The 13,101-nt window shown below is 41.6% G+C and overlaps 1 protein-coding gene across 1 annotated transcript in view; it reads right to left on the bottom strand.

Moving 5' to 3' along the window:
* dph6 (diphthamine biosynthesis 6) overlaps window positions 1-12,871 on the bottom strand; it is a 56,621-nt gene extending 43,750 nt beyond the window's left edge. The window contains exons 1-3 of the mRNA XM_068339732.1: window positions 12,757-12,871; window positions 12,213-12,304; window positions 11,061-11,245 (exon numbers count right to left, since the gene is read on the bottom strand). Coding sequence (XP_068195833.1) covers window positions 11,061-11,245; window positions 12,213-12,304; window positions 12,757-12,779 — 300 coding nt within the window. The 5' untranslated portion in view covers window positions 12,780-12,871. The remainder of the gene's footprint in view (window positions 1-11,060; window positions 11,246-12,212; window positions 12,305-12,756) is intronic.
* Between the last annotated feature and the right edge of the window lie 230 nt (window positions 12,872-13,101).

Here is a 13,101-nt window from a genome sequence, read left to right as displayed (position 1 = left end):
TAAGTCAGACCGATAACATTTCAGGCCGCCACAGAGCGGAGGGGGCTGCAGGCAGTGTCATGTAACTCTAGGTAAGCCTCGGGGCCAGCACTCTATTTTAATACAATGATAACCTTTTCCCTAAATACAACTCTCACTTCCTAAAGAGGCATATTAGGTAGTAACGAGTGGGATAAGAAGAGACAGGAAGAGGAAAAGAGATGGGAGTGTTGAAGGATTGTACTAGATCGACACCAATTGGTCCCTTGGTGTTCAATCTGGCAGAACCAGACGTGGCCTTACGGAATGACATGGCATGAGAGCAGCTACAAACAGCATCCCCATCTCGTGCTTCCACTTCTGATTGTTGCAGGTACTGGAACCCCCCCCCGTCTCAATCACTCAATCAATTAAAAGTGTCTCTTTTCACTGGCTCTCATTACATGACATCATTCGGCCCAGGCATACTCACCACTAACAACAACACAAGACAAATTTCTCAGACTTCCCCTTGTTTTCAGTAAAGAGACTCCAGCTAATATACCTCTTGGAAACAGCTTTGGAAAATAATTATTTTTGGATGTGGTTACACTTTTGTTGCTATTATAACTATCATCACGATACCGGCAAAAGGGGGTGGGGGCACCTAAAACTGCTCTAGACACTACTTTACAAATTCTAGACATACTTTCTCATCATGTCAGAAAGGTAGAATAAATTATTGTGAAGAGGTGGAATATGTGTGTGAAATCTGAATTAATGGATTCTGTGGGAATTGTTTAATGTATATTCATGATGCCATAAAAAAAACTAAACTTTGATTTTATGTTCCTGGAAAAATGTATCAAAATGGTTTATGGAAAGAACACCTGACAAAGCGACAAGACCGCTCATGGAGCACAGTATAATAATAAAATCTTTATGAGAGTTTTCTGGCCGTAGGATGTTTTGACTGCATTAAAAGGTAGAATCCAGCTAACCAAGAAGCCAACATTATAATAAATCAAGCCAGAGGTCAAAAGGGACCCTAGTGACCCACAAACCACTTTTTGTTCTTCAAGACCCCTTGGCCCAAGATCCAAAGAGCTCCCTGGCTTCGCCGAGTCCATGACATATTTCTTTTATCAATGTTTAAATACCCTAGCTCATTATAGGAAGCTTCACCTGAGCCAGGACTGGAGGCCCCGGCATTATCTCGCACCTAAAGCGGGGCTAATTCTGTCACAGACTTGTGCAACAGTACATCCCCTAACAGCCCCTTCAGAGGCAGACTAAACAAAAGGCCTGTCCTGGCTTCCCCTCTTCTCTCCAGCAGGCAGAAGAGCTATTAATGAGGATCTATGGCCGAAAGCAATGGAAGCCCTCAGTCCCCCCAGCCATGTCCATCAGGGTACTTAGCCCCATGCAGTCATTAACTTCTGTTACTAATTGTCAAATTCATTAAACTAATCCTTCCCCAACATCCAGATGTCTCCTGTGGAAATAGATGGAGAGGGCTGAGTTATTACTATGTCAGCTGTGGGGAAGATTAAGGCCAGCAGACATGCTCCACAAAGAAACGATACGGCCATTAAACTCTATATCAAGGTAACGTGCGTGATATACTTTTTAATTATATATACATTCATCTTGGTAAGGGGGTAAAAGAGTGGTTCAAATGTATTCACAGTCACAGACATGCCTTCAGTGAAGATATGTGTCTGTCCCAGAGGTACATATATGACAATCATAAAGTAAAGAATTTGTCTTTAGAATGCTATTTTATCAGCTCTTAGCTTAAAGGTACTTAGCCTCGCCACACATTCAGTCTGGGTTATATTCAAACAGTCAAAGCCATTAACAGCAACCAAGGCAATTAGAAAACCATAAAATATTAAAAATGCAATATTCACATTCGTATGGAATACATCAGAACCCTCATTAGCTCTTTCTCAATGGCTGTCACGATGAGGTCTTAATTATACAGAGTAACAATACAAAGCTCCATTCTACAAAATGGTAGGTTTCAAACATGCCCGTTTCAGTCTGCTCTGACAACTAGGAAGTTGGTGTTGGCAGGTCTTGGCTATTACAAACACAAGGCCACTACGAAAATTCTCTTTTTATCAAATGGGAAGATGTTGACACGTACTTTCTATTCAATTACTACCTCTCAAACAGCATGCCTGCACACGATGGCAGGGAGGTGGGGAAGATGGGACAGTGGTAAAATTAATTAAAGTGGTTTGAATGACAGTTTGCTCAAGGGCATAAGGGTACCATCACATGCTTTCCATTGCTGCATCCACACTGTCAAATCGAGCCCACCTATAACCCCCTATCCTTTCACCCGGTCTATAACACTCTTTCTCCTCTCAACGTCACCCGTTTCATTCCTCTCTCACAGGATCCATCAACAAAGTGACTGAACGCGACCTGGTTTTAATGTTCTCTCCATTAGATCAGCTCTGAGTCTGTTGTAATGTAATGGAATTGTTCTCCCCTCTTCCCCTACATGGTGGGAACAAGCAGAGGGGGGTGAAACCATGTTGCAACAACTCAAGTAGATGTGGTACATGAGAATGGGCCAGCTAGGGTCAAGCAATTGTGTAAAATGCAATGCATCCATATTCCAGAGGAGTGTTGGGCTGTCCTGACAACAGACATGCCAAACTGACAGGAGGCTTAGTGTGAGCTTAGTCGGAGTAGACAGTGGTTATTTGTTTTAATTCAACCTCCTCATTGCCATTCAGGATTGATATTTATGCTGGAAGTTGGCTCCAAAAGTTGGGGAGAGACTGGTATTTGGGATAAGAGATGTGCACAAGGCAAATAACTAATCATGTTAAAGTTAAACCCAATGCTGACAAGATTATATTCTACTAACTCATACTCAGGCTAAAATACTATGAGCAATGTCTGATCCATCAAAAAAAGCAACAAACAGACATGCAAGCTTGGCAAATGTCTTTGTAAAACAAACATCAGCCAAAACATGTTCGAAAAGGCTTTCAGAGCATTCCCTTCAGTAAATTGGTAGGGCTGTCTGTTTGAAGGAGCTGTTGAAAGACGGGCTCTTCCTTTGTTGCTCATGGATGGGCTGGCGAGATGACTCACCACGTGTCAGTCCTCAACCAAACAGAGCAGTAGAATAAGAAAAACAAACTTCGCACAGAGCCAGCGGCTCATAAACCTAACACCCCTACCAGTTCTTGTAATGATGCTGGACAGTGCTGCAAAATGGGGAGACAGGCAGTGAAAAAAAGGGAAAGTATAATACGCCAGTGAGTTCAAGATGCAGGTGCCATTATTTAACAAAGGATATGACATGGGACATTGCCTCATTCACACGATGAGTGAGGGATGCTTGTAAGCCAAGAGCAATGTGACAAGTGGGCTAGAGTGCACTAATTTTGTTCCAGAAGCCAATAAAAATGAAGTTGTGAAAATGTAATCTGTGGAGGTACAGTACTACTATTGCAGCTTTAATGGATGTACATGTATTTGTTCAGTTTCACTCCATGAAGCCCGTACACACTCTTTGGTCTTGGGTAGTGATTTGTTTGCGATGACAGAGCTTTTTTTCAGCAAGGTGGACTGAGCATAAATATGCCACGCTTGCACAGCTGGAAAATGTAGAAATTCATCAGGTTTAAAAACCAGAGATTAACATTTCACAAGTTTTCTCTCAGATATATATATGGTTGTATAAACATAGACCCACCAGTCATCATTCAGGGAGGGAGAGGACCTTGGCCAAAGCAAGCACAAGGCCCTAATTTCAGCAGGTCAAAAGCAAGGAGCCTTTCCATATTCAAGCGTATGGAAAACTAAATGTTGGGAAGCAGTGGGGAGTCATTTATCGGTGTCCGGGAATAAAGGCAATTCAAGCAGACAAGTTTAGTCGTTATTAAGTCTTAAAACTGTGGTAAGGCGCTATCCCTGCCCAGTCGCCCCTTCTACCTTAGCAACGACACTGATTTCACCTACTCCTCAGACTCCAGACAGCATTTCCTATGACTTGTTATGAGTTTATCTATAGAAGGTGACGAGGCTTGTCACAAATATCTTGTGAGGGGAATGGCTCAGAAAAGAAAATACACAAGCCCTTCAAATTCATGGCAAGGAGTTGAAAGACTCGGTATTATTACTTAGAGGTCCGTTCTGAGTCACGCAGGGCTGACTAGCTGCTAATAGCAGTGACTTTAAAAAGGTTTTATGGCATATCCAACCTCCTCAGTGACTTTTAAATGGCTGGATTATCCTTTTTACATGGACACAAGGCTACAGAGCAAAAATAAATGCCTAGTTTGAATGGTGCAATAACTTACACCCTGAGAGTATGTATGTGAGTATATGTTTTCAGTTTAAGTTAAAAAAGTAAAAAGTAACTAACAGAAGATGATCAAACATTTTGAAAGGAGAAGCATTGATAGTGAAATTTAACGTGGTGACAAATTACAAAATACATCTGAATAAAATCAGAATAAACTATAAACACACACACATTCTTCGTTGGAACAATGTTCAACCAAGCAATTGTAGTGGCTCATGCCCTTGGCAAGGCAAGATACGGCTATCAGCTTCTATCATCGCTAAACAAGATTGAGCAAAGTACATTAAGCAGAAAAATACAAACAAATTATAAGGGCTTGAGGCTGGGCTCTTTATCTAATGTTTGTGGGGACTGTTAGCGTCAGTTGGAGGGAAATGCGCCTTCATCTAATAGATCCTGTCCCACCACTTCCACACAGCCAGTGAACAATGCACAGTGCCATTATCTCAGGGCTAATGCTATCCTTCCTCATGTGCAAAACAAGCCAGCAATTTTAACCCCGCTGCCACTGTGGCGACCAACACAAATACAAGAAGTTACGGTCCGGAGGAAAAGATAACAATGGCTATCACATAGATAGGTGATGGAGAGTATGTAGGAATCTATAGTGGCTCATGCTATTATATAAGTATTTCCACATGATACGGCATACAACAAAACTTTGAATGAATAGGTTTTCCGTTGGTTTTAAACTGCTTGTAAGTTACATCCAATAGCACAATTTAGGGGGTTCTCTGAACCACAGACCAGCTATAACAAGCTTACATTAGCTTTGGTATTGATCTAAACTCCTAAACCCTCGCTGTGACCCCAGAGGTCATGATTTATGTATAAAGCAGCTTTTTAAAGAAATCCATTTTCCTGTTGAGCCCCCAATGTATGTCTAATGCTGCACCATGCCGGTAATCAGAGAAGGGTTGCACGTTTGATTTTGACCACCCCTCCCCTTCCTTCATAGTTCACACCCCTCATCAACAACTTGTCTCACAGCACGTCTGCGCCATAATCAATACCGCAGAGCTCCCGGTTCGACTGGAGAGTCCTCCGCCTCCCTGCCAGCCAGCCTCTGCCCTCTTCCTCTTTTTTGCCTTTATTTTTCTGTTCTCCCTCGACCCTTCTCCCTCCTTTCCTCGCAGTGGGACGCACCTCCATCAGGGCACTCACAACTATGCAGTACGAAGAGGAGCAAAGGAGAGGAAGGAATGAAAAGGAATGTTAAGACTAGTGGACAGAGTGCCTCTGAGATCTCAGAGGGGCCTAATTTTTTTTTTGCTGATGCCAATAATAAAGCAATAGCAAAAAGTGTGTCTAATAAAGGTCAGGAGAAAAAAAAGGAAGGTGGTGTGGTGGAAGTATGTTTAAGAAGGATTATCCCACTTAAAAACAAAGAGTTTTAAGATGCTCTGAAAAGGGATGTTTCATCTACAAAGACCCTAAGATCTCAACACACCTCTTAAGGTCTTTTCTCAGACATCTCCAGGAACAAAACAAAAAAAAAGGGAAAAAGGAAGTTTGGTGTCAAATGACCTGTGATACAGCTATCCATTTAAATAAAAGAACATTGGAAATCTGCTTCTGATAAGTCGAAAGCATTACAAGGTAGGAAATTAGATCTGAACGTAACATTTCCATTGCTCTCAAAGCCGGGTCTTGGTGTGACAGAGATGTCACAGTGCAGCTAATTAGAGCTGACAGAAAGGAATGTGTGCATATATATCATCTATTGTTCCTCATCACTCTAATGAGCATAAATGTCTTTGTCTTTATTTATCATCTCAAAGGTTGCAGAGTTCCTACAACAGAGAGTCTATTTATATTACTCCTACATCAAGTGATTTTAGTTCTATTTGCATAGTCCCAAAAAAAAAAATCACAGCCATTAGTGCCCCATGGGCTGCGCCATTTTCAGTCAGTTGTAAAACGTCCGGTTAAAAACTACTTGTGAGCAAGTACTCTGAGTTTGGTTTAATTGGAGAAAAAATGGTGTGTATTTGTAAGAGCAGTGAGTGAACTTATATCTCGAAGTGTTGAAAGAAGAGAAACCGTTTGCTGTAAAAGAAGCAGAGGTACACAGACGGACCTGTTATCATGTAGTAGAGGCCAGATTTGACCTGACCTTGAACATTTGAGAGTGCATGGGTGCACATGCACGCACACACATGCACACACGCGCACACGCACGCACACACCCACACACACACACACACACACACACACACACACACACACACACACACACACACACACACACACACACACACACACACACACACACACACACACACACGTACACCAATAACAGGGTCACGAGGCATAAAGAGCCACTGTGTCAGGTCACAGAGCACAGAGAGAAGGATAAAAGACTTGAGGGATGTGATATGACTAATATGAGGGGTTTTGTAGGCCTTCGGGGGGACTGGCATTACAGCCAGGGGTGACTGACACTGCTGATCTGTATCACACATCAGAGCAGATCACAGCAGAGGGGAGTAGACCAACCACACACATTAAATATGGATGGACGATGGATGAAATCCGATTTCATAATCCAAGCAAACAGGGATATTTTGACAAAAACAAAGAGAGAGTACTTAAACTGCAACCAACAAATCAAAACGTTTCCATATTACAGAGTTATCCTTTACACAGCCTTGGAATTGGTACACTAGCTTTCCTCTGATGTTGGACAGAGGATGTCATCATACACCCTCATGGCCATAGATATTCCAAAGTCTCCCCTCCACTGGCAAAACTGTTATTTCTTCCCCTCAAAGAGCGGGTTCAAAGATCAGCACCTCACAGAATGGAATTAGAGTATGCAGTGACTTGGAAGACTATCAGGTAACAAACTTGAAAGACACACTGTGGTACCCAGCCAGTGATGAGAGCTAAGGAACTGACAATAGGGCCACATTGTCATCCTGTCATTATCACTGCTTCCACAGGACAGATGGCTCATTTTTTCTATTATAATTGGGCTTTTTTTCCTCCATCAGCAATGATTCTGAAGAATATGATCTATTCCTTTGATTCTTTGGAATAGCTCAAAACATTCTCCAAAAGGACCAAAAGAAGTATGGAGAGCCCAGGTTTGTCAGCTTTTGGGACTGATCCGTAGATGGCACTGTTGGCTCATGCTACAGGTCTGCTGGCGGCGCTGCGAAAGAAGAGGAGGAGGGAGAAATATCTACTTAAAACTCATCAACTCTGTGACTGAGAAATAAAATTCTTTCATCTCTGCTCAAGTGTCATTCGCCAAATATAATCTTGTAACTTCTAATTAATTCCAACTGCTAGAAAGAATCTTTCAACATATCACACTTTCCAAACAGAACACTTTTTTTTTCTTATGCTAAAACGGTTCTTCCAGTAGGAGTGATTTAACAGCTCATTATCAAAGAAGTTTTACTCTCGTCCTCCATCATTTTCTACAAATTTTATAGTTGCAGGAAAATAAACATTTTTGGCAGGCATTCGTGTTGTACATAAATGAACAGGACTGTAATCTATGGCTATTGAAGGGGCGATCATGTGAGATTCTAAATACAGGTGATGTAAAGACTTGTTGTGTACAATGCTAAAGATTAGTGTCGATGCCCAAAAGGCAGCTTCAAAAAGTGGCAACTTGATATGGCTCACATCAGTCACTGAAAGACGGAGGAAGTCTGTTGTTTATTGTGCAGGTCTGCTGATGACGGTAAGAAGGGTAAATGGGGAGACGACTGGAGGTCTGCTAGCCCAAGCGGGCCCCATGGGAGTCAGAATGCCCTATCCATGGCCCATCTGACTGGTGAGGTCAGACCAGAGAAGCTCTGGAAATGGGAAATTAGCAGCCCTTTGCAATTAGACCACTGACCACAGCCAGAGACGGGACGCTGCATCATACACAATGAAATGTCAACTGTCTGACTGTGAATAGTCACGAAAGCTCCAACTCCAGAAAGTGGACCGTGCGAGTGTGTACTTAGAAGAAAACGCAAACAAGCGTTTCCTCATGCATGCGTAATGCCTGCGAATTATACAGAAGATGACAAAGAAAGTCAGGCAGAGGGCGTGATATACCCCCAGGCAGGCTGACTGGCCCTTGCCACCCAGGCGGTGTGCGGACATGCAGGGGCCCTGGAGCGGCCCTCAGATATGAACATGTCTCTGCACAGACCTACAGGAAGAGCCAAGCACCCCTCCCCCTCCCCCCACTCTCCCTTCCTCTCTCTCATTTAAACCACGTCAAGCCAGCTCCCATCTCAAAAACAAATCCGTCGTCCAAAAAGACTCTTGAATCCTGATGCTGAAAGCTGAAATGAGATGTTGTGTGAGAGCGCAGAGGGAAAGAAAAAGGATCAATCCCACACCCTGTTTGTGCTGAAAGCCGGAAGAGCCGTTGCTGCTCTGTTGAAGTGTACGTCCAGGTAGTTTCCTCATGGCTGCAGGCGGTAAGCTAGGCAGGCAGTGCCAGCGGTGTGTTAAACACACACACGGTTGTCTCCGGTCTGTCAGTCAACCACCCTGAACCTCATCAGACCGCTGGGATCTCATCCATAATTTGGCATCAAATTAATATTTCCTCTATGGTCTGGCAAAAGAGGTATTTGATGAAATATTAATTTGGTGATTAATTTCTGCATCTGACCTTCCGTCACGTAAGATAAAAAAAAGAAAAAAGAAAAAAGAAAAAAAAAAGAACAACAGAATTTTTCCTGTGAAGCTAGTCGTTGAAGGGCACCTCACTCTGGCTTCACGCATTAAACTTTCATCAACTGATACAACAGGCATATTCCTTTCCCAGAGTAAGATAAAAGGAAAACTTCCTTCACTTTGAAAGTCAAATCAAGACACACTAAATGTGAAAGACTAAAAGCACAAACATGGCTTTTTAGTTTTCTGAGCAGTTTTGTGTTACTTTCCTATACTACTGTGGACTGTTAGCGCACAGCTGGCTAGATGAAGCAGGGCCTCTGAGACGGTGAAGATGGGTTACTAAGTGACACTGAATCCACAGAAAATAACTTGTAAGTTTTTCAACAACGAGAACCAGAGTTGAACCAGAACCAAGACGAGTTTAGCAGCGCTGAGAGCTTCTTCACCAAAAAGTCAAACAAACACTTCGCCATCGCTGGAGAGGAGACTAGATGCTCAACGACACATCGCAACTGAGTTATTGTATTGTCATATATTGCAACTATTGCTTCGATGTGTGAGTGTGTGTATATTCTTCATATAAATTGTCCCATTTTTTAAAATATGCATTGCATTAATGTATTGTGGGCGGCACGGTGGCGCAGTGGGTAGCGCTGTCGCCTCACAACACGGCGAGTCCGGATTCGAGTCCCGCTCTGTGCGGAGTTCGCATGCTCTCCCCGTGTCCACATGGGCTCTCTCCGGGTTCTCGGGCTTCCTCCCACCTCCAAAAGCATGCGCTTCAGGTTCATTGGCCGGTTCCAAATTGCCCGTATAAGTGAGTGTGTGTGTGCATGTTTGTATGTCTTTGTATGTGGCTCCGCGGTGCACTGGCGCCCGGAGTGTCCCCCGCGTCACGCCCTATGCCCGCAGGGATGGACTCCAGCTCCCCATGACCCGCTACGGCGGATAAAGCGGCGGTACTTGAAAATGAATTAATGTATTGCAAAATTTAAACAAGGCTACAGCACATTTAATGTGCATTAGTTTGGCAGGTGACTGGAATTGGGCTAATGGTGACACCCCAATGCTGACTTGTTTCATGCCCAGGACCAAGTGGACTGAGCATTAGCTCAATAAAGAATTGATTATTGTTTTTTAAATTACTGTAATAATAATTATAATAATGAAAATTAAGGCTGAGGTGTGCTCATCAATGAGGCTGATAATAATGCATTACTGTCATCCCAGAGTTAGTTACCATAAAGTTTAACTCATTACTTCATAAAATGCCTTTTTTTTTGAGTGTGTGACTTTATTTTTTTTGCAAGTATTTAGCCTGAAAGGTCTGCTCATTTAGATATGTCCTGTCACTACCTGTGTCTCCAGACCCTTTCCTGGTAAGGAAGATGACTTCCCTTTGTAGGTCATTTTACCCTTATCGCCATGTCAGAAGTAATGAGGTAGACAATTGTGAAAGATGAAAACCTGTGCAGGTGATTTTCAGTGGGCCACTCCATAGACTTGTAGTTGCTTAAAACCTTGCATATAATGAATGAGAATTTTCAACAGAACAAGACAAGCTGCTCAATAATGATTATGCTGTGATCCAGCCAATATATAGAATTCAGTGTATTTAAATTCTAAACATCTTTTTTTTTAATGCTCTTTTACCAGAAGTGTGTAAGAAAAAAATCCATACCATCACCAATTTACTCATCAACTCAGGTTGCTTTTAATGTACCTGTACTGAGAGTTCAATAGACTGCAGTTTGTACTTACAATGTTGTAATGAATATATGTAACAATACAGCATACTGTAACTCTATTTGTGTAATATATTTGTAACAGATAGAAACGAAGTGTAATTTATCTTGGAAATAATCAAGCTTGTAATTTCTCTCTCTCTCTCTCTCTCTCTCTCTCTCTCTCTCTCTCTCTCTCTCTCTCTCTCTGTGTGTGTGTGTGTGTGTGTGTGTGTGTGTGTGTGTGTGTGTGTGTGTGTGTGCGCGTGCGTGCATGCAAAAGATGTGAGGTTTGTTCTTCAAGACTTGACAGGTTGAAACCTAAACTTCTGGCATTATGTACTCACAGTGCTAATATAAGAAAACTCGATCTCTAACCGGTGGTGTGGACTAGAGAGGCCTACCTGTACAAGGAGCAGCAACTCATAAAGGTCCTCCACTTCATCCCCCTCTGTTTTACTGTAGTTTTTGCTGGTTTCTACACTAGAGCCCTGAATGGTGCGTCTATATAGGGGTAAATCCATGGCTTCAGCATACAGATCTATGGCCTGGTGGCCCACTGTCTGGTACATGTAGCTGTCCAACTCATCTGTGGGATCAAGGTACAAGTACTCAGGTCAATGCTGGGTGATGCTTGACACAGTAACAATGAGTACGTAGTGTACAAATTACAATAAAAATGATGAAAAGATTTCCATGCAACAATAAACAAAATGCTTTTCAATATTAAAAGATATAAATAATTTAGCCTTTAATGGCTTGTAACCCAGCTGGTATTCATCCTCTCCTTAGACAGAGTAGCCATGGACCACAGTGTGGTTATAAATAATGATTATTTCCATTATTGATCAACATTTCCAATATCTTCTGAACTAATGGATTAGCTACTTGAACTGTAAAACATGATCAGTGAAAAATGAGCACCTTGTTTAAGACAATAATTGAATTTGCTTTTTTTGTTCAACTAATAAAAACTGCAGCATTCAATTTAGTAATATTCATGCAAGCCTGCAATTCTTCCCATTAATTATTTTGGATCCATTAAAGTGTGTACCTATGATTAAATTATTTTTCTAAAAATCAGTTGCTTTCAATTTGTCTTCACCAGAAAATTAATCAATCATCCAATCAGACAATTCCTGAAAGCTGTAAATCAGTGATTCTTGAACTTGATCACTTGAAGGATCCTATGGAATACTTTTCAAAGATTGTGTTCTCAGTCAGATGAGAGTTTTGGTTTTGGATCTTCTATTACATTACATTACAAAAATGTTTTGTTTTCTGTTAATATTTTTGTTATGGGTTGAATTATAGCTAACAGTTTTTTGTTTTTTTGCTTGTTTGTTTGTTGCCAGAAAGCTCTTGGAACACGGGATCCAACTTTAAAAACTCTTGCTTTAAATCAGATATTAATTAGCATGCTATAAACACTCCAGTGACATTTACAGTACATTCACTTTACACTTCTTAACCCCTTGGTCCAAAAAGGCGCAGCCGAGCAACCCATATTTCCCTGTCATGTAGAGCACATAAACACAGGATGTGATCGTCCTCACCAGTGTCAGCCGGACGGAGGTTCGCCAGAGCTACGATCCGGTGTCCAGCAGCAACACACTGCATCATGTTGTAGCAGCTGTCTTTACCTCCACTGTAACACACGTGAAATCGGCACAGAGGTAAAGCAAAGCTGTGTTCGATTCAATACCGACACAAACTGATACGCTGTTATTACCTGACGTCTGCCGTTATTGATGCTGTTAACATATTTAGTGATGATTATGATGGTGGTTGTTTTAGGCTGTCTTCATATTACTAGAGATATTCAGATGTCATTCTTCATAATTCTACAAATTAACTTATTTCATGTCGTATTCACATGTATTGCTTTTCAACACCGTCATAGTCGACTACGTTACTTATTCAAGAAACATGGTCAAATAAAAACAAAGAAACAAACACACACACTCAAAATTCACTTGACTGTAGTTTTCCAGAATTTATTAACAGCGACAAATTTGGGAATTGACATAATTTCTGACAGACTAGCGAAAACGTTCGTGCTAGAGCTGCGAGACAACTCCGGCGAAGAAGCGCCGTTACCTTATTAAAGCGACTACTTTCATCTTCTTGTTTTTTAATCAAGGTTCTTATGACAGCAAAAGTATTTGCGATAGAAATCTACAACGTGACCGATCGGCTAGGCAACCGATGTTTGTACACATGTGAGATACACTTCCGGGTTCTTAAAGCCCCCTAGTATAAAGTCAAGCTGCCTGCAAATATGCCTGATGTGAAAGCAGTGTCTGATACACGGTACTGTAATGTACTGTATTTCATCCATTCATTCACGGAAAAGAAAAAACGCGTATTAATAGTAATTATAAATAACATTACCAAAGATAATCAATATAAATAAAATGATAAACACATAAAAATGTATCAATT

This window comes from Antennarius striatus, chromosome 17, assembly GCF_040054535.1.
Source record: "Antennarius striatus isolate MH-2024 chromosome 17, ASM4005453v1, whole genome shotgun sequence".
Classification (NCBI taxonomy): domain Eukaryota; kingdom Metazoa; phylum Chordata; class Actinopteri; order Lophiiformes; family Antennariidae; genus Antennarius; species Antennarius striatus.
The sequence above is the reverse complement of the archived record's forward strand: the minus strand, read 5'-3'. Positions and strand labels throughout refer to the sequence as shown.